This window comes from Myxine glutinosa, unplaced genomic scaffold (assembly GCF_964187855.1).
Source record: "Myxine glutinosa unplaced genomic scaffold, kmMyxGlut1.1 SCAFFOLD_1815, whole genome shotgun sequence".
NCBI classification, from domain to species: Eukaryota; Metazoa; Chordata; class Myxini; order Myxiniformes; family Myxinidae; genus Myxine; species Myxine glutinosa.
In genome coordinates, this window is record NW_027617910.1 from 21,848 (window position 1) to 42,305 (window position 20,458).

Genomic DNA, 20,458 nt, shown 5'->3' on the forward strand with positions numbered 1-20,458 from the left:
CAATGAGACCAAAGCATAAGTCTGTTGCTCTCGCATTGCCAGCGAGACTGGCAATGGCCTCTTTTTTTTTCTTTCTTTTTTTTTGTATCCAAGATCGAGGCTCGTGTAAGAGCTAACATTAATTACAACGCTAGGACTTCCAGGAAAGAAGTTGGTATTTCAAAAAAGTTGATCTGGGTGAATTAACGGGAGTAGAAAAGATCAAGGCTTTGGATGGGGTAAGAAATTTGTGTCAAACAACAACAACAGGCATTTTAAGGCCATTTTCCCTGCTCGAGCGGGGGTTAGACTTGCGGGCCCCATGACAATCTTCTCCATTTTGCCCTATTTTCTGCATCTCCCCTTGTTAACCCCCTTACCTGCATTTCTTTTTCCACCACCTTTTGCCAAGTCTTTCTCGGTCTTCCCCGTCCTCTACTTCCTTCCAAATTTATTTGTGTCGATAAATAAATATTATAAAATAAATAAATAAATAAATGAAAAGGCCCCTGAAAAATCGAATATGTCGAATAAAAATTATTAATAAGGTTTAATCAAGCCCATCTGCATGCACTGTACAAGCATCCCTTTAAAATAGCATTATGTAACTTTTGAACGGCCCCATATTGGGGTTAAACAATCCGTGTCCGTGTGATGAATCGGCTCCTTCTAATATAACCGTTGGGTGGGTGACATGGATAAGTGGTGTCGCGTTAATTTTATAACAGCGCATTAAATGTGTTTCCCAATCACACTGTTCATCTTTTCATGGCGCTTTAAATGCGCGTTTCCCAATCGGCCCGTTACCGTATTTTGTTGCAGGTTGTGACCACAGTTCAGTCATTTGTGTTAGACTGCAGCTAAGCCAGAATGTGTCTTGCACAAAAAAAATGTTTTAATGTCGTATTATCAGCATTTTGTTGTGTTGCAATGTCCGAGGCTCACGATACACCAAAATAATTTCACCACACCTCATCCGATCTCAGCATTTACAAAGAATGTCAATTGTGTTCTGACAATTTATCAACTTGTTGTCACCCAATTTGATTTCCTTCTCTTTGATGCCATGTGACAGGTCGGCTGATGACATAATTGCGTTTTTAATTTTTAATTTTTTTTTTTTAAAATCAATTTCTTACTTTCAATCAACAATATGATTTTGAATTATATGATATTGATTGATATTTTATAAATCCCATCAAAAGTGATTCACTTGATATTAAATTGTCAACATTTGGAAGACTAGATAAAATCACTTGCTTTGATGTGTGCCGTCTCCTGGAAGAGAGACTCTCTGGATTTTTCCCTTGATCACTAACCTGTGATGTTAGAACAGCAGGCCTGTACCTGTGCTAATGGCACTTGAGGTGTTGTTACCTCTGTCACCGAAGGTGGATGGAGGTTATGTTTTCACCCCTGTCTGTCTGTCTGTTTGCGTCTGTCTGTCTGTGAGCAGGACTTCACAAAAAGTTATGGACGGATTCAGCCGAAACTTGTTGGACAGGCTGGGTGTGAGAGGACAAATTGGTTAGATTTTGGTGAAGATCCATCTCCAGATACTATAATTTTAAAAGTGATTCTTCACCTTTGAGAGATAAGGCCAAAAAGGATGTTTAGCATGATATCTGAAAAAGTTATGGACGAATTTGGACAAATGTTTGAGGACATATCTGATGTGTGATAAAGAAGAATCGAGTCAATTTTGGTGAAGATCTGGATCCAGATGAAATGAATTAAATATATATTTAAAGTGATTCTTCACCATTGAATGATGGGGCCAACAACAATATATAGCATGATATTTCACAAAGTTATAGATTGGTTATGACAAAACTTGGTGGATTGCGTTGGGTAGATGACGAGAACAAGCCGATTAGATTTTGGTTCAGGTCTGAATGCAGATCTGGCCTATCAGTGGGATACAAAACGTAAACTGTTCAGCCTGGTGGAGGTATGCTCTGTACTGAGTACCATTTTAGTTGTATTTGTTGTCCGTGTTGTAATTAATTTGGATTTCATAACTTGGTGTTTTGAACCTGTTTTGAATGAACAAGTATAAGTTATGCACAGTATACATGCGACTACCGGTAATTACTAGTAGAAAGGAACAAGTGACTAGTCTTTTGCTTTTGCTGTAACATCTGAAAGCTTGACGAAGTTTCCTTTCTGATACACGAAATAACGGTTAACATATTAATATAACGGTTAACGGTTAACATAACATTTTTTTAATTTTAATATTACATTTCATTAGTTACAGTTTTGAGTCATGGGCAGACGGGAGCTGACAATGCTCAAGCATTAATACAAGATTCTGGCAAATATGAAGAGAGGGGATTCATCCCAAGAGCCATAGAACAGGTACCATTTCGTAACTGCCTCGTTATTCAGTTCCACCACACATTCATATTTACCCAACACTACTACAACACATTAATGTCCACCCAACTCTACCACACAGTCATAACTCTGCAGCAGTGAATCATAAAAAATTGCAACTCGATACTTTACCTTTGGATCTTGACTCCAGGTCTGGATGCGTCATTGTCGCTATATAGGTGTATATGTGCCCACAGGTTTTTAAAGAAATTGAAGACCACGTCGAGGAGAACATTACCACGAAGATCTCGTTTCTGGAAATCCACAACGAAACTGTAACTGACTTGCTGGCATCGTGCTCTAATGATGGTGCAGCTCGAAGTCAGTTCGCAATCACAGGAGCATCAAGAAGCAAAGACATCAGCACTCACTTGGTTGGGGATGTGGAAGAGGCCTTCACTTTGATGTTTCAGGTATAAGTATGTTTGCTCTATAATTTTCAAATGACGTTTGAGGATTTTAAAATTTATTTTTAAATTAACTTATTGTTTTATTGTGTTTTCTGCATTTATTTGGCGAAATAGTGACGATGGATTATGTATATGTGGAACAAAGCCATCTATATAAATAAAACACAGTTTGTGTGTGTTACCTATAGACTCATAAACAGAGAGGCTCACGTACTTGATATTTGGCATAGACATGGCCAATGAGCCTGGGAAGGACATGGCCTACCTAAAAAATATGACGAGATCCATATTTTTTATTCATATTTACCTCAGCGCATTTCAGTGAGGAACATTATACACGGAATCTCAGCATGTGCCAGAGCAGCTCGCTGATTCGCTCAGAGCGATCACGTGATGTTCCATCCTCGCCACCAGACCGTTGAACTGAAAAATATATAGAACTAGCAGAAGTACCCGGCATTGCCGGGCGGGGGAAGGGAGGGGGAAGGGAAGGGAAGGGAGGGGAGGGGAAGGGGAAGGGGAACGGAAGGGAGGGAAGGGGAACGGAGGGGAAGGGAAGGGAGGGGAATGGAGGAGAGGGGGGAGGGGAGGGAAGGGGAGGGGAGGGGAGGGGGGGAAGTGGAGGGGGAGGGGGAGGGGAGGAAGGGGGAGGGGTATGGGGAGGAAGAGGAAGTGTCCTGCGTCTCCCTCCCCCTCCCCCTCTCCTCCCCTCTTCTCCCCTTCCCTCCTCCTCTCCTCCCCTCCCCCTCCCCCTCTCCTCCCCTCCCCCCATTCCCCTCTCCTCCCCTCCCCTTCCCCCCCCCCACCCCCGTTCCCCTCTCCTCCCCCGCCCGGCAACGCCGGGTACTTCTGCTAGTATTGGATAAGTAAGCTTGCATACAATTGGTGGGTACGACATACTCAATTGGATACTGGGGAAGTGTTTGGAATTGCTGGCGGTGGTTTTACCAGTAGTTTAACATTTTCACAGCTCCTCTACGAGCCTCAAAGCTGTATACAAAAAATATTCTAATTGTTGGCGTCCATACATTGTAGGTAGTTGAATAGTACCATATTTTTTGGCGTATAAGCCGATACTTCTTTCCCTGGAAGTGAAGTCCAGGCCTTCACTTGTATTCAGAATCGACATATCTATGGTTTAAGACATTAAATTGCATAAATGAAAAGTAATTTGCAGTGTGATATTTTCAGAAATAAATTGTATAATTATTGATTTAAAATACACTGCAGCAGGTTTCCACTTAACTTCGTGGATGGGTTCCCATAATGTGTGACGTTAAGCAAACCAACATCAAGCAGATGACATATTCCTGTAGACGTAGTGTTGTAGTGTTGTAATGGGGGGATGTTTCTCAGGGCGCATTTTCGGTCACCATCATATAACTTTAACTTCACCTCCATATTAGAGACAATATGAAACAAATTAAATGAAGAGTTACAGGGGTACTCATCAAACTGTCGGGATGAGATTGGTGGATGGGACGAGGGAGGTGTGGCTGTGGAGTGGAGAGGTTACAGGGATGTAGATCAGGCCTCCGTGTCTCGGACGGACTGCCCAAATGAATTGTGGGCTGGGAATGCGAATCGGAGGTAAGCCTGGAGCGATACTGCTCTATCCCCTCTCTGGTCAGGCTTTTGGGTGAGTTTCGCTGTGAATCTGGAATCTTGTTAATTTGAACTTTTGGCTCCTTTAGGTGATGGGGCCAAAACTGCTCTTGCTCCTTCCTGCCATGTGGTGATCATAACTACAAAGTTTGGTGAATTTCTGCACAACTGTTTCGGAGATAGCATGATGGATGGACAGAGACGGATAGACAGACGGAGCCGATTATAATTAAAAAAGGTTTGTTGTTTTTCGAAAAAACGTGAGGATAATAATATGCACGAAACAGCTCATTCATATTCATGACCCTGGATGTACTGTCGGCAGCAATGCATTGTGACAGTGTCAGGGAGGAATTAACACCTCTGTTGTTCTAACTGACGGTTTTGCTAACTACTGTAGTTGATCTGGCTTCGTCTTGTTCTCCAAATCGACTTATCTATGAATGAAGGAGGGAAAAATGGGAAAATTAGCTAATTCCACTTTTACTCCACATCGACTTATAGGGCCGAAAAATATGGTATTTCCATTGCAATTTCTCAGTGCATAGTTTACTCTTCCATCCTTTGTGGTATTTTGGTGTTTTTTTTGCCGCTTTCCAGTCCCCCTAGTATTAGCTGAAATACCAGTCCAGTCAGTCTGTCTCTACTTCACCCACATTTTTGTCTCTCTCTACTTCACCCAACATAGATGTTAAAATGTCCAAATTAATTGGGAGAAATCACGTCTGGTGCCCATTTTCAACATGGGGACCACTCAGTGTAACGGTGTAAGACAAATTCCACTTTGTACAGATAGAGCTGCTCACCATCCGAAAGTCCAGGCTGGTTGCACAATTATTGCATCCATTCATCCCCTTGTCTTTATTCCCATGTTTTTTGAAAAATTTTGGGGGGAGGGGTGAGGGGGTCTGATATTGTAATCTGCCTGTCTGTCACACCATCTCCTCCGAAACGGTTGGACCGAAATTCAGCAAACTTTGTAGTTATGATCACCACATCGCACGAAGATGCGAGAGCAGTATCATTTTGGTCCCACCTTCTGGTGGGAATATTTTGGGGATTTGCGATGGCGTGCGATTGACTTCGCTCTCGTCTCGATTGTGGTGTAGTCTTCCTGTGTCCATTGTCTCGCCCTCCATGCCATCTTTCCAATTTACTTGAAAAGCAATTTGGAAGTCAAATTAACTTGCCTTCACCTGATTTGTCCATTGTCTACTATTGTCCTTGTAATCCAAGTAAAAGTACAATAAAACTCATTGATGCTATTGCATTGTTTGTGATTAGGCCAAGTAAAATAAATTATTATTTTCTCGACCGGGCTTTTAAAAAAATATACCTCATAGAGAGGTGACCGTGGTTGTTGTTTTTTTTTTTTGTTTGTTTTTTCCTCCCCCAACCACGGTCCCCGAAAAGGCCAACCCCCGCTTTGCGGGGAAAAATGGCCTCTAAACGGTGGTTTATAGAGAGGGGCTTTGTTATTTGATATTTTCCAGATTTTTGTATACCGCACCTTTCCTATGCCATCTCCAGATGCTGCATATCGTCATTGCCGGGCACCGAAGGGGACTCGGCAATAACGCACGCTGAAAGGGAGTACTCAGTTTTCACTCTGGTTGTTTGTTTTCTTTCTTGCTTTCTTGTTTGTTTGTTTGTCCGGGCGATATCTCAGCCATCCTTTGAGCTGGGAAGCTGAAATTTCGGCACAATAGTGAGCAAGTCCTTTGTCAAAAAAAGCATTTTTTTTTGATTAATCAATGAATTAATGAGTTATTTAATTATTAGCGATTAATTGAGTACGTATTTATTTCCTTTATCTTCTGGCCATTATCTCAGGCACCTTTTGAGTTAGGAAGCTGATATTTGGACATGCCAATGACAAAGTGATTTGGCTATAAAATATATTTATGATTTATTGATTAATCATTTAATCAATTAATTGATTAATTATTTAATTATTCGATTAATGACTTTTTTTTTTAAAGTTACAGATTCTGATGAAATGTTGATGGTTTATGTGTTCTATTAGCGAATTGATTAATTATTTTATTTTTTTTGATTATTATTTATTTATTTTCATTCTTAATTAATTATTTATTTTATTTCTCCTCTGGGCAGTATCTCGGGCACCTTTTGACATAAGAAGCTGATATTTGGACATGACGATGACCAAGTGATTTGGCTGTAAAGGCTATTTTTGATTTATTGATTAATTAATTAATCGATAAATTATTTAATTATTCGATGAATGACTTGATTAATAATTTTTTTTTTAAGTTACAGATTCGGATGAAATGGTGTTGGTTTATGTATTCTGTTAGCCAATTGATTAACTATTTAATTTTTTTATGATTATTTATTTTCATTATTAATTATTTATTTCTTTTATTTCTCATTTGGCCAATATCTCAGGCACCTTTTGAGCTGGGAAGCTAATATTTGGACATGACAGTGACCAAGTGATGTGGCTATAAAGGATATTTTTAATTTATTGATTAATCATTTAATCGATTAATTATAATTCATCGATTAATAAATTAATTATTTAATTTTTTTATTAATGACTTATTAACTTACATTTCTTAAAGATACATCTTCGGATGAAGCACTAGTTGTTCAGTTATGATATTAGCCAATTGATTAAGAAAATATTTTATGATGATCTTTAATTGATTTTAATTATGCAATTAATCAATCAATTATTGTACACCTCTCCCTCCCAACGCAGTCTCTATGAGCTGCACTGCGGTATTGCCGGGCGCCCCGGCAATGTCACGCTGTAGGATATTTAATTATTTGGCATGGGGGCGGTGTACTTTGAATGTATCTGTACTTGTTTGATATTTTTTCCAAGATGGGCACCACATGGTGAAGTCTACCAGAGGAAAGACTAGCACGACCACCAATACACTCCATATACCATTAAAAATGGTGTTGGTCATATATCCGATACGTCACCATCTACTGTATCAGCGGCACTGTCTGCGGTACTCTGTGCTTGTACGTACTGAACCGGTACTAGATGTATGTGGATTTGCACTGCTGAGCTGTCTGGTAGTTGTCGTCGATGGGCGGTCTCTGGTCGAACTCCCCATTTGCAAATTCATTGAACTCCCCCAGAGTCTGTGTTCCGTCGAACACCATGCGAGCGTACCATGGCTTCAAAAACTTTCTGCGAGCCTTCCGGATGCATACACAAATTACAAAAAATTAAGACCTAGGTCTACTGTACTTCGTCAGTAGCTTGATTAAAGCTACCGAGAAAGTTTGTTCTGGACACCGATAACACGTGCGCTATCGCTAGAGCTAGCCAGGTACCATAGCTGTCCACATTACGCACGTATATGTACATGTCTCAAAATTCACATTAGCTGAGGTCGTGGTGCGGCGTGAGCAAGTGTACTCAGACAAGATAGATTTCATTTGCGTGAGCGCTAGGCCTATAGGACTGTGAAATAATTATTGGGGGTTTTTTTTTTTTTTTTAAGATCTGGAGAGAAAAATAGTAAAGAAAAAGAAAAGAAAAAAGGAGTTGGCTGTCACAATGGAAGCGGGCAGGGACGAGAAACAAATAATTTATTTTACTTGGCCTTGTATGAGTTGTACAACCTGTCCATGAGCCTTGGATCACTTAAAGTTACTCGGAGGTACCATGCAATGCATCATGTTTGCCATAAAACAAGGGCAGTTTCACTCTTAATATATTTTTCATTTGGCATAAAAGACCCCCAACCTTTCTTCTTCTTCTTCTTCTTCTTCTTTTTAACAACATGCATTTAACACAGGGGGAGATCAAACGGAGGGGTGGATTGAATCGTGGAAAAAAATGTCGTAACTCTCACTGCTTGTTCGTCATCTGTTGTGAGGTAAGCGTGTTCATGTTTTTGATGTTAAAATTGCTTGCCGATGATACAGTGAAAGTCCTCCCATATATTTGAACTTGCGTTGCATTGCTTTACAGCCTTTATTGAACCGTTGCTTGCTGTGTAAAGCCAAGCACCTCTTGATATCATTCTAATATATGTTTCAGTGCATGTTACATGCTAACATAAAGTGAAACACGATTTGAAATGTCTTATGAAATGGATGCAGTCACATTCAAGAACTATTTCCAATGCCAAGTACACGATCTCAAAACTCAGCCTGGTTGGCTTGGCCCATGCGGATTACAAGCAAACGAGCAGGGTAAGCACACTCGACCGAGTGCTTAGTCCGCAAAACCTCAAAGGGATGTTTATGATTGCTTGTCATTAAAAACGCACACACTGGTCTAATGATGCTGAACAATCTTACTGAAAGGCCTATTTTTGTTCCTTTCCCTGGGCCATCGGCCGCCTTCATTTTGGACACGCAGCCCTCAGCTTCTTTTTTTTGGTATTTGTCCACTTGCTATTTGCTTTTTCTTTGTAGTTCTTCCTTCCCGCTTCTTACACATCTCAAGTCCAGAAAAGCCAAACCCAATGCTTAGAAACCATTCAATTAACTTAACGTTAAGGGAAACTGTGCTAAAGGATGGAGTAGATCACAGCTTTTGAGAGATGTATGCAAATGAAACTGTTAAAATCTCATGAGAATGTCTGTGGGTTTGCTTTGTGTACTTCAGTAGAAAACGTCTTTCACCTGCTGGAATATCTACAAGCTGTACATGGATAAAATGTATATGATTTTGCTCTGTATGCATTGTTTCTGCATTTGTATTGTGTTCCGTTAGATGTGGGAAAATTCCTGCATTGAGCGGTCGCTCTGCTTTCTCAAGCAAATGATTCTGGCTCTGGATGAAGGTCGGCGCGATCTCCATTATCGACAGAGCAAACTCACACAGCTACTCAAAGGAGCCGTTGGTATAATCAGTGCAGCAAGCACCATAATATGCAGTACTTCTGTGATACTGAAATTGATAAGAACTACTGTTGTACGTACTTCATTGTAGTTGTAAGCAGGTCTGAGAAGAGATTGGAAATGGGAATGTTGCTGCTGTTGTCTTCTTGCAGGTAGGAATTGCATCACCATCTTCATCGCTAATATTGTGGGAAATGCACAACACCATAAAGAAACGGTACGACTCAAGATGTGGTGGTTGTCCATCTTCCATGCTCTCCTGATCTGTCAGGTGTCCAAATGTTTGAACCAATTCAACTTGATATCACTCAGCCAACTTTTGTAGTTGCAATCTTTCATACATCTCCATCAAATTTTTCCATTAATGGGCTTACTCATCTTGAATGTCTCCGATGTGGTGTTCAGCCTCATTCGGCCCGCGCTCAGCCGAGGAACCCTTGGGATCGCGCTCGGCCGACGAGCCCTTTGGCTCATACCAAGCTGAGAATCCCTTGGGCCCGCGCTCGTCCGTGGAGCCCTATGCTCGGCCAAGGATCCCTTTGCACCAAACAAAGCCAACAATCACTTGGGCCTGCACTCGTCCGTGGAGCCCTATGCTCGGCCAAGGAACCCTTTGGCCCACAATTGACTGCATCCCTGCCATCACACTACTTCTACTGAATCTATTCTTCATTTAAGGAGTATGGTATGTTGGAAGTGGAATATTTGAGATCAGTGATTCCTACTGTTCTTGTTCTGTTTTTCCAGTTATCCACACTGCGATTTGCCTCCCAGATAATGAACGTTCCTGTTCAGCCAGCCATTGTTGAATTTGAAGACCCAAAGGCAAAATGCACATCTTCTCACCATTAATTTTGTTATTGTACCTCTTCTTTTTATTTTTTAATTTTATTTATTTATTGTTTTTTATTCTCATCCCTTGACATGCTTAAAAATCACAGATCACTAGTCAACCTATTGAATAATATATATTTTTTATTGGGTAATTAGGTTGGCTTATGAATCATGTTACTATTTCTTTAATACACTCGTTTATTGATTTTGACTTTTTGGGATTTTTTTTTTTTTAACTCTTGAAGTTTGGACCAGGTTGGTCTCAGAAGAATTGCCATGGCACTTTCAAAAGCTGAACAAAAATCCAAGTAGGCCATTGTTTATTTAAAACGGGGGAGTGGGAGTCATGATGTTACCTTGCTTAGTTTGGTATAAATGTACAACGGTCACCCCAAAAGTTCTGTTTCCTGGCTTGTACTTATTCAGGTACCTTGAAAGGGTTAGGTGACCTTAAAATTACATGTATAGTTGTATACCATGCCAATATTTATCCGAGGCCGAGCAAAGCGAGGTCGAGGCCATTTATTCCTGATACGTGAATCACCCTGCAACCCATGCCTGCAGAAAACATTTTTTGTATACATAGTCAAGGCTCGTGGAAGAGCCAGTGCACTGAATGGAACAGTAGGGAAAGGGGAGGACACCAATAGTAGACTCATAGGCCCATAGACTCCGCTTCATTGTGGGAGATGCCGATAATCTTGAAGGCCTTGGTTTCCACATTGTCAAGCTGAGCAAGGTGTGAGGCAGGGGATTTAGCCCGGATGGAGAGCAGTACTCCATCAAGCTGCAGATAGAGGCCTTGTAGATGGATAGGACTTCAGGCGTGCCAAGGAAGGACGTTGTACAATGAAGGATGCCGAGTAGGGGGCTGGCTTTGGATGCAAATTTTTATTATGCTCAAGAAAGATTATGGTGGATAGTGAGACCTAGGAGTTTGAATGATGTTTTTGGAACACTGGCTGCATTTTCCATCCAATCATCATGTAACTTTGTTAAAATTAGTTCTCCATGGATAGGCACTCCTTTGCTGAAAGGTTCATGTCAACCGCTCAAGCAGTTGCGGAGAAAATGAATTTAAAAGCGAATAAATGTGAAAAAGTAAGAGTGGAAGACAAAAAAAGTCAAGGCCTTGGCCGACGTTCCACAACGTGGTCAAGCATCATCGTTGTGGACGCCTATTACTATGTAGTTTCGTAATCCGTCTGGTTTTGGACAATATCAAGTTTCTCGCACTATTTGTTTTATTTCAGGAATTCAGTTTTGTTTCGGTTTATGGCATCTTTTACCAATTAAGGATGTAGCTGTGGCAGAAAGGTTCAATAAAGACATGCACACATGTTAAATTCATAATAATGCAGAAGAAGAATGCACATGGAATCCTCATGTGGTTTTTTTTTTTTCCTCCAATAAAGAACAGGAAAATGTCCACCAAGCTTAATGGGAGATGTTTTGCCTCTGCTAGAGAAGGGACCGCACAACCTCATCCACTGTATTAAGGATATTTCAGAAGGAAAGCGTCCGTGCCAGGATCATTAAATCGGTTGATAGCTGGACGAAGTGCAATGAAGAGAAGGAAGACAAGTACAGATACATTCAAAGTCGTACAGCCAAAGAATGCAAAAAATCGACGACTTTTCCAGGACAAAAATACTATTTTCCAGGACAGTTTTTTACTTTTTTCACAAAAACAAAAAGTTCATTTTTCACAATATGATAAACTTTATTATGAAATGACAAGTTGTTATTATCTTGTAATGTGTACCTGTTGTTGTCCGATGCAGATTAGTTGTCACTTTTAGGCACAAGTTTATTTAGTTATGTACATGTACGAGCATATGTCCCAGTGTATTCACATTTACATGCTTTTCAACTGCCTGGCCTTCTCGACCAACTAATTTTAAGTAAACTTCCTTGCGTTTGGCCGACTCGCGTAAGCCGTTAGCTTTGCTGATGTGTGTAAAATCGTGCTCCTTCTCTGCCCCTCAATGAGGGACTTCCGCTTCCGGTCTTGCCGGCGAGGTTTCGTTTATTCGCAGCTCTCCACGCTTTCCATCGAAATCGAAGTTAAGTAATTGTTCCCATTTGTATTTTCGTTATAACTGTATTTATTTTATGGTGTGTGTACGTATATTGTGTCCCGAGGAAGATTTTCGGTGCAAATCTTTCATAGCTGTATAGAAAATCGTGTCAATTCGTATCGTGTTTTTTGAGGCCTTCAACAGTATCCAACCTTGAGGCTTTGTTTTTCTCTCAGCGGTCCGCCGTTTGTGCTCCAATAACTTTCGTTCTCTGCTTTTCCCAGTCTTTTCACCCCATGGCCTACTTTGTTTAAAATCTCAACTAAAAAAAAAACAACAAAAAATCATTTCCTTCTCTCTTCTTATTCTTTGTTCTCATTCGTTTATTCATTCTTATTCGTTCGTTCGTTCTTCGACCACGTGTTTCTCCCCCAGTTCCCCAGATAGTTTTCACTGTTATTAACCTTAAGATGTTTACACTTTCCCCTCAAGTTCTGTATTCCGTCGTATATTATAACACCTTTTTCTTCTTCTTCTTTCAAAGGCTGCTTTCGACTTGCTCATCAAATTTATTCATCCCCAAAAAAAAATCCATCTCATACAGTGCCTCTTTTCTACATTCCCTAAACTCTCCTGCACTCCATCCTCCCTCCAGCGTCCTTAAACGTATTTTTGACTCGAAGGTCAAAAGAAACTCATTTTGCAATAAATATTCGTTTCCCATTAATCGTACACTTTCTAAAATCCAATCTCACCCCTCCCCTCCAAATCTTCCCCCTTTCCCCTCCCCTCCTAATCCTCCCCATCACCCATCCCTTTCAAATCTACCCCCTTGCCCCTTCCCTCCTAAACTCCACCCACACCCCTCCCCTCCAAGACTCCCCCTCGCCCCTCCCCTCCTAGACTCCCCCCTCACCCCTCCCCTCCAAATCTCCCCCATATCCCATCCCTTTCAAATCCCAACCCTTGTCCCTTCCCTCCTAAATTCCCCCCTCGCCCCTCCCCTTCAAATCTCCCCACCCTCATTTCTTCTCAATTTCCACCCTCACTCCCCCTCCTCAAAGCGTCCTCCCCGCTTCTTCCCCCTTCCAACTCTCACCTCCATCTCCCCCAACCTTCTGCCTCGCTCTCCCCCTCCTCAAATAACACCTCATTGTGCCTCACCCAATCACCATCAAACTTTTTGTCCGCCCCATCCTTCCCCTTCTCCGAGCTATTCTGAAATCTCTGACACACCTTCAACAGCTCTCCCTACCTCTTCCACCTCTTCCACATCTTACCCTACCCCTCCTCCCCCCTGTTCTGTATCCGATGCCCCCCTTCCTCTTCATTAACGGTATGGACCTCAAACATCCGGGACCTGAGTTCAAACTTAACTGATCTCTCCATACAGGTTGCTTCTGTCAAACCAGACGTGATCTGCTTAACAGAAACTTTCCTCCTTCATGATGTCTGATTCCTTAGTATCTCTCCCGGGTTACTCCCTCCTCCGGTATGATAGACCTGAGCCTCGTCCTGGAGGTGGGGTTTCTATCTTTATCAAAAACTCTCTTTCTCATTCGCCCTGCACTGCACTCTCTCCATTTCACCCCCAGGAATACCTCTGGCTACGGCTTCCCCTTCGCTCCCACCTTTTGTTCATATGTGTGTTGTACCGTCCACCAAACAATACCGTCCACCAAACTCCATCTACATCTCGCTGTCTGATAATATGGACCAACTTCTATCTACTCATCCCAACTCTCTCTTCCTCATATGTGGTGATTTCAATTGTCACCATGCCAGTTGGCTGGGTGTGGGTACCTCTCTCACCAGCCACGGCTCCTCAGCAAAGGATTTCTGCGACTCACTGGGACTCACACAATCTGTCAATTTCCCGACCCGGATCTCATTCAACGGAGCATCTTCTCTTCTGGACTTGGTTATGACTAACTTCCGTGAAAATGTCTGCTGCTCTTCTTCTGCTCCAATCGGCTCATCTGATCATGTGCTTGTTAAAGTGGACATCTCTCTGACCATTCTCAGAGAGCCTCCTCAGCGTCGACGAGTCTGGCATTTCACTCAGTCCAACTGGCACGGTCTTCAAGCAGCCATCAATCATCTGGACTGGTCTCCCATCTCTACCACCTCTGACATCAACTCATCCTGGGAATTCTTCCAAAGTAAATTGCTCTCTCTCATGCACAGATTTATCCCATCTCGTCTTCAGTTGTCATACCCTTCCTCCCGTCCATGGTACACGGAATCTTGTGGTGAGGCTGTTGCCCAGAAACAACTTGCCTTCGTCTCCTGGAAAGCAAATCCAACGGAAAGAAATCTCATTTCCTTTCACAAAGCCCGAAAGAAGTGTGTGTCCACCCTCAGGAGAGCCAGGAAAAAATATCTCTCCGTTCTCAAGACCGAACTCTCTTATCTGTCTCCCTCTTCCAAATGCTGGTGGCGTCTGGTCAAATCTGTTTCTGGTGTTTGTTCCCCCTCCATCCCCTCCCTTACCTCAAATGGCTACACAGCTGACTCCGCACGTGAAAAAGCTGAATGCCTCAACTCTGTGTTTGCCTCCAAATCTTGTGTCCCAAACCCATCCCTCTCTGTACCCACCGTACCCAGTCGTACCCAGATGCTCCTGGACTCCGTGTCCTTTCCTCCTGACAAGGTGGAAAAGTTTCTGTCAATCCTCGACTCTGATTCTGCAACTGGACCTGACGGCATCAGCCCACGGGTCCTAAAATCCTGTTCTTCCGCGCTTTCACTCCCTCTCTCTGTTCTCTTCACCCTCTCTTTTGCTCAAGGTCAACTGCCATCTGCTTGGAAATCAGCCAACATCACCGCTTTGCACAAAAAAGGTGCAAAAACAGATCCCAGCAACTACAGACCAATCAGCCTTCTCCCAATTATCAGCAAAGTCATGGAATCCATCATTGCTTCGGATATGAAATCTTTCCTCTTCTCCAATGGCTTGATCTCTGATCATCAATTTGGTTTCAGACCAGGTCACTCTACTCTGGACATGCTGCTTCTGCTGTCTCAACAATGGATGGAGGTCCTCAATGCCAAACAGGAAATTAGAGCTGTCTCCCTCGACATATCATGTGCCTTCGATACGGTCTGGCACCCTGCTCTGCTCACCAAACTCTCCTCCTTTGGTATCCATGGAAATCTCCACGCATGGCTGGCGGACTTCCTCTATAGTCGTCGTCAACGTGTGGCCCTGAATGGGTTTCTCTCATCTCTTGTTCCTGTTCAGGCTGGAGTTCCCCCCAAGGCAGTGTTCTGGGCCCTGTGCTTTTTCTGGTCTTCATCAATGATCTGACTCTGACTCTCTTGAAAATCCTCTCTATCTCTTTGCTGATGACTCCACTCTCTGCCGCTCCATTCCTCATCCCTCAGATCGGCAGTCTGCAGCCTCCTCACTCTCTGCAGACCTGGACAAAATCACAGACTGGGCAAACAAGTGGAACATGTCTTTCAATCCTGACAAATCTCACACTCTTACGATGTCTCTCCGAAAAGACCGATTGGACAACCCTCCCATCTACTTTCTGAATAATCCTCTCCAAGAAGTTCTGTCACTCAAGCTTTTGTGTCTCACTATCTGCCATGATCTTTCCTGGGAAAACCACATTTCCAAGCTGGCCTCCAAAGCCAGTCGCCGACTTGGCATCCTCCGTCGTGCGAAGTCCTTCCTTTGCACACCTGAGCTCCTCACCACATACAAGGCTTTCATCCACAGCTCAATGGAGTCCTGCTCTCCCCTCTGGGCTGGTGCTCCTGCCTCGCACCTAGGTCGTCTTCACGCTGTTGAAACCAAAGCGTTCAGAATCATTGGAATCTCCCGCGATGACGCTATCTCCGAGGGCCTTTCACTTACTCACCGCAGGCAGGTTGGTGGTCTTTCCGTCTTCTACCGACTCCTCTCCGGCCTTGCTCCCCCAGCTCTCCCAGAGAGAGCTGTTGAGACAGCTCTCTCTGGGATCTGTCCCCCAAATATTCCTGCAGGTCGCACAAGATCTGCCTGCAACCCTCTTATGGTTAAACTGCCAAAATCAAGACTCTGCTCACCTTCACTCCTTCATTCCTCTTTTCTCCCACCTCTGGAACAAACTCCCTCACTCTCTTCAATCCCATTCCTCCCTCCAGGTCTTTAAAACGGCTGTTCACCACCATCTCTTATCTTCCCCAATCCAAAACCTTGATCTTTTCTACCCCCGCTAATTTCACCCCAAATCCACTTTTTTGAGGTGACTTTTGACTTCTTTCCTGGAAGTTCTTGGTGTCCTTGCGTTTTATACCTATTCTGCCTCCCCCCAGGCCCCCTCCCTCCCACACATCTCCCGATGTCCCTGCTCTCAAATGTTGTTTGTGTGCTTCGTCCCCTTCTCTCCCCATCTTGTCGACCGCTCCCCTTTTTATATACTTTGTTTGTTTGATTTGTTTGTTTGATAAATGTTAGCTCTTTCATGAGCCTCGACTCTGTATACAAAAAAAAAAAAAAAAAAAAAAAAAACGTACACCACCCCCATGCGGCATTGCCGGGGTGCCTTAGGCGCCCAGCAATACCGCCGTGCAGCACATAGAGATGGTATTGGGAGGGAGAGGTGTACAATAATTGATTGATTAATTGCATAATTAAAATCAATAAATATTGATCATAAAATAATTTCATCATTTATTGGCTAATAGCATACCTAAACCACCAGTGTTTCATCCGAAACTAACTTTTTGTCCCCTGTCGCACCGCGGAGCGAAAGGAGGACTATGGTTTTCCCCTCCCTCCGTCCATGTGTGCGTGCAGGTGTGCGGGTGTGCGTGCCTACGTGCGTGCGTAAGCGAAGGACCGCATTCGAATTTGGTGTGTGGGTGCAACCCACGTCAAAATCCAAGAATGCCGCCGCCATGTATGTCTGATGCCATGTATGTCTGAACCTTGTGAGTGGAATATCTTGAAAAATAAGCGAAGTACCAACTTCTAATCTGGTGTGTGGGTGTATCGAGGCATAAGGAACAATGCTATTGAAAATTGGGTCGCCATGTCAAAATTCAAGATGGCCGCCACCATATATATGTCCGAACATTGTGAGCGAAATATCTTGAAAAATAAACGAACTACTAACTTCTAATCTGGTGTGTGGGTGTATCTAGGCATAAGGACGAACGCTATTGAAAATTGGGTCGCCTCGTCAAAATCCAAGATGGCCGCCGCCATGATGGCCGCCGTATGTCTGAACCTTGTGAGCGGAATATCTTGAAAAATAAGCGAAGTACCAACTTCTAATCTGGTGTGTGGGTGTATCTAGGCATAAGGAAGAATGCTATTGAAAATTGTGTCGCCACGTCAAAATCGTACATGGCCACCACCATGTATGTCTGAACCTTGTGAGCGAAATATCATATCATAGCATGTTTTCTGCGTCCTCCACTTTGGCAACTCACATCATTTCCCCGACGGGGGACCTAGGCGTAATGCTTGTTGAAAATTAAATGAACGAAAAATTGAATAATTGAATAATCAAATAATTATTAATCGATTAATTGATGGATCAATAAATCAAAAATATCCTTTACAGACAAATCACTTGGTCATTGTCATGTCCAAATATCAGCTTCCTAGCTCAAAAGGTGCCTGAGATATTGCCGAGATGAGAAAGGAAATAAATAGGTACTTAATTGATAATAATTAAGTCATTAATTGATTCATCAAAAAACAAAAAGACCTTTTTTTTTTCTTTTTTCCCCAATGCATGCGCTCACTATTGTGCCGAAACTTCAGCTTCAGTATAGTTTGTTGAAGGATGGCTGAGATATCGCCCAGGCAAACAAACAAGAAAGAAAGAAAGAAACCGGAGTGAGTACTCCCTTTCAGCGCGCCTTCATCGCTGTCATGCAGCGCCTGGAGATCAATAGGAAAGGAGCGGTGTACAATTATGTAGAATACTGTGACATGAGTAAAGTTTGTCAATGGTGCTATGTCTTTAATGTCAGTGAGGTGACAATTTCTGGGATGACTCCTGGTAGTGCCAAGTCCACAGTTCGTGGTTTACTTTTAAATGCTCAAGTGCAACAAGGGATTGTGGTTATAAAAATACGATTTAGCCTTTGCTAGCAGTGTATTGCATGTAAATATCATTTTGACCATCTCTTGATCCAGTGATTATTATTATTTTTTTTTTCCCCCTATTCAAGGTGGTGATAAAAGATCTGCAGGATGAAATCAGCAAATTGAAGCGAGAACTGAAGATGCGCGACATGTTGGTAAGGAGGCAAAGGTTTTTGTTTTTGAAATGTATTTGTTTTTACGATATCCCCATATTGGTTCACGAGTTATCAAGTGACCACTATATTCGTCGTGTGTGCGTCTGTGTGTGTGTGTGTGTGTGTGTGTGTGTGTGTGTGTGTGTGTGTGTGTGTGTGTGTGTGTGTGTGTGTGTGTGTGTGTGTGTGTGTGTGTGTGTGTGTGTGTGTCTGTCCGCAGCATAACTACCCGATGATGTCATCCGATCTTGATGAAACTTGGGTGGGAGGTTGATATCATGATCTAGTTGTGTCCTGCCTGGAGTGGGCGTATTGCGCCCATTGTGGGTGGAGCCACGCCCGAAAAAGATGTCTTTTTAGGGGGTAATCGAGTTCAAGCTACATCTTCTCTGAGGGGTTTGGTGGAATCTGACAGGGGTTTCGATATTTGGTTAGGCCAATGTCATGTGTCCAGCCCCACGGAGCTCGATTTTTCATTTTTCATTTTTTTCGTTTTTTATTTTTTTCATTTCATTTTTCACCGAATTTTCGGTATTGTGTAGCTAACTAACCACATAACTGATTATACATTATTTTCTATCATTTCAAGGTCAGAACCTTCGTTTTGACATTTCCAGGCCTGGCCTGTCAAGGCCTGTTTCGGTTATAGTCCGTCCTTTGTCATTGAATACCGCTTGCTCGTGAACCATCGTCGTCTCCTGACTTGTTATAAATTATTTTGCCTAGGTTTAGCATTCAGATTTGTTGCACTATCACCATTGAGCTTTCTAGTCTGCATTTGATTCTTGACCCGACTATAGACTGTGGGACTCTTGCATCGCTGGCAGGGTGTTGCCTCACGAAGCATTCCGTCCCTCAAGTGGACACTAATCCGTGTGTCCAGTCTGCTGGCAAATGGTCGTGGACGTTAAAGATCCCATGAAGTCTTTCGCAAAGAGGGACAAGTTATCACGAGCATTCTGGACAAATTCTCACTTTGTGCCCAACTCGCCTTCAGTTGAATGTACAGCCATTGGGAATAATTGTGGCTGTTCGGATAGTAGCAGAGTATTTGGGTTTATTAAGACTGCACTTTTTCTAAAAATCACTATATATATATATATATATTGCGCATATATATATTGCATTCAGAAAGTATTCAGACCCCTTCACTTTTTTCACATTTTGTTATGTTGCAGCCTTTTGCTGAAATCGTTGAAATTCATTTTTTTACCTCATCAATCTACACTCAATACCCCATAATGACAAAGAGAAAACAGGATTTTAGAAAGTTTTGCAAATTTATTAAAGAGAAAAAACTGAAGTATCACATTGACGTAAGTATTCATACCCTTTGCTATGCCGCTTGAAATTTAGCTCAGGTGCCTCCCATTTCTCTTGATCATCCTTGAGATGTTTCTACACCTTGATTGGAGTCTACCTGTGGTAAATTCAATTGATTGGACATGATTTGGAAAGGCACACACCTGTCTATATAAGGTTTCACAGCTGACGATGCATATCAGAGCAAAAACCAAGCCATGAGGTCGAAGGAACTGCCTGCAGAGCTCAGAGACAGGATTGTGTCGAGGCACAGATCTGGGGAAGCCGACAAAAAATCTCTGCTGCATTGAAGGTTCCCAAGAGCACCGTGGCCTCCATAATTCTTAAATGGAAGAAGTTTGGCATAACCAGGACTCTTCCTAGAGCTGGCCGCCCGGCCAAACTGAGCAATCGGGGGAGCAGGGCCTTGGTAAGAGAGGTGACCAAGAACCCGATGGTCACTCTGGCTGATCTCCAGAGGTCCTGTGTGGAGATGGGAGAAACTTCCAGAAGGACAACCATCACTGCAACACTCCACCGATCTGGGCTTTATGGCAGAGTGGCCAGACGGAAGCTTCTCCTCAGTGAAAGACACATGAAAGCCCGCTTGGAGTTTGCAAAAAAAAGCACCTGAAGGACTCAGACTGTGAGAAAGAAGATTCTGTGGGCTTTCATGTGTCTTTCACTGAGGAGAGGCTTCCGTTTTCCCTCCTTCCCCTCCCCCTCTTCCTACCCCTCCCCCTCTTCCTACCCCTCCCCCTCTTCCTACCCCTCCCCTCCTCCTCCCCCCTCCTTTCCCCTCCCCTTGCCCCTCCCCCTTCCCTCCTCTCCCCTCCCTCCCCT

General features: G+C 42.9%; 1 protein-coding gene across 1 annotated transcript in view; it reads left to right on the forward strand.

The window, feature by feature from the left end:
• LOC137415963 (kinesin-like protein KIF9) overlaps nt 1-20,458 on the forward strand; it is a gene marked incomplete at its 3' end in the record, with an annotated part of 72,514 nt that overhangs the window by 15,159 nt on the left and 36,897 nt on the right. The window contains exons 4-11 of the mRNA XM_078769254.1: nt 2,234-2,340; nt 2,556-2,771; nt 8,156-8,236; nt 8,463-8,555; nt 9,082-9,211; nt 9,362-9,426; nt 9,957-10,034; nt 18,245-18,313. Coding sequence (XP_078625380.1) covers nt 2,234-2,340; nt 2,556-2,771; nt 8,156-8,236; nt 8,463-8,555; nt 9,082-9,211; nt 9,362-9,426; nt 9,957-10,034; nt 18,245-18,313 — 839 coding nt within the window. The remainder of the gene's footprint in view (nt 1-2,233; nt 2,341-2,555; nt 2,772-8,155; nt 8,237-8,462; nt 8,556-9,081; nt 9,212-9,361; nt 9,427-9,956; nt 10,035-18,244; nt 18,314-20,458) is intronic.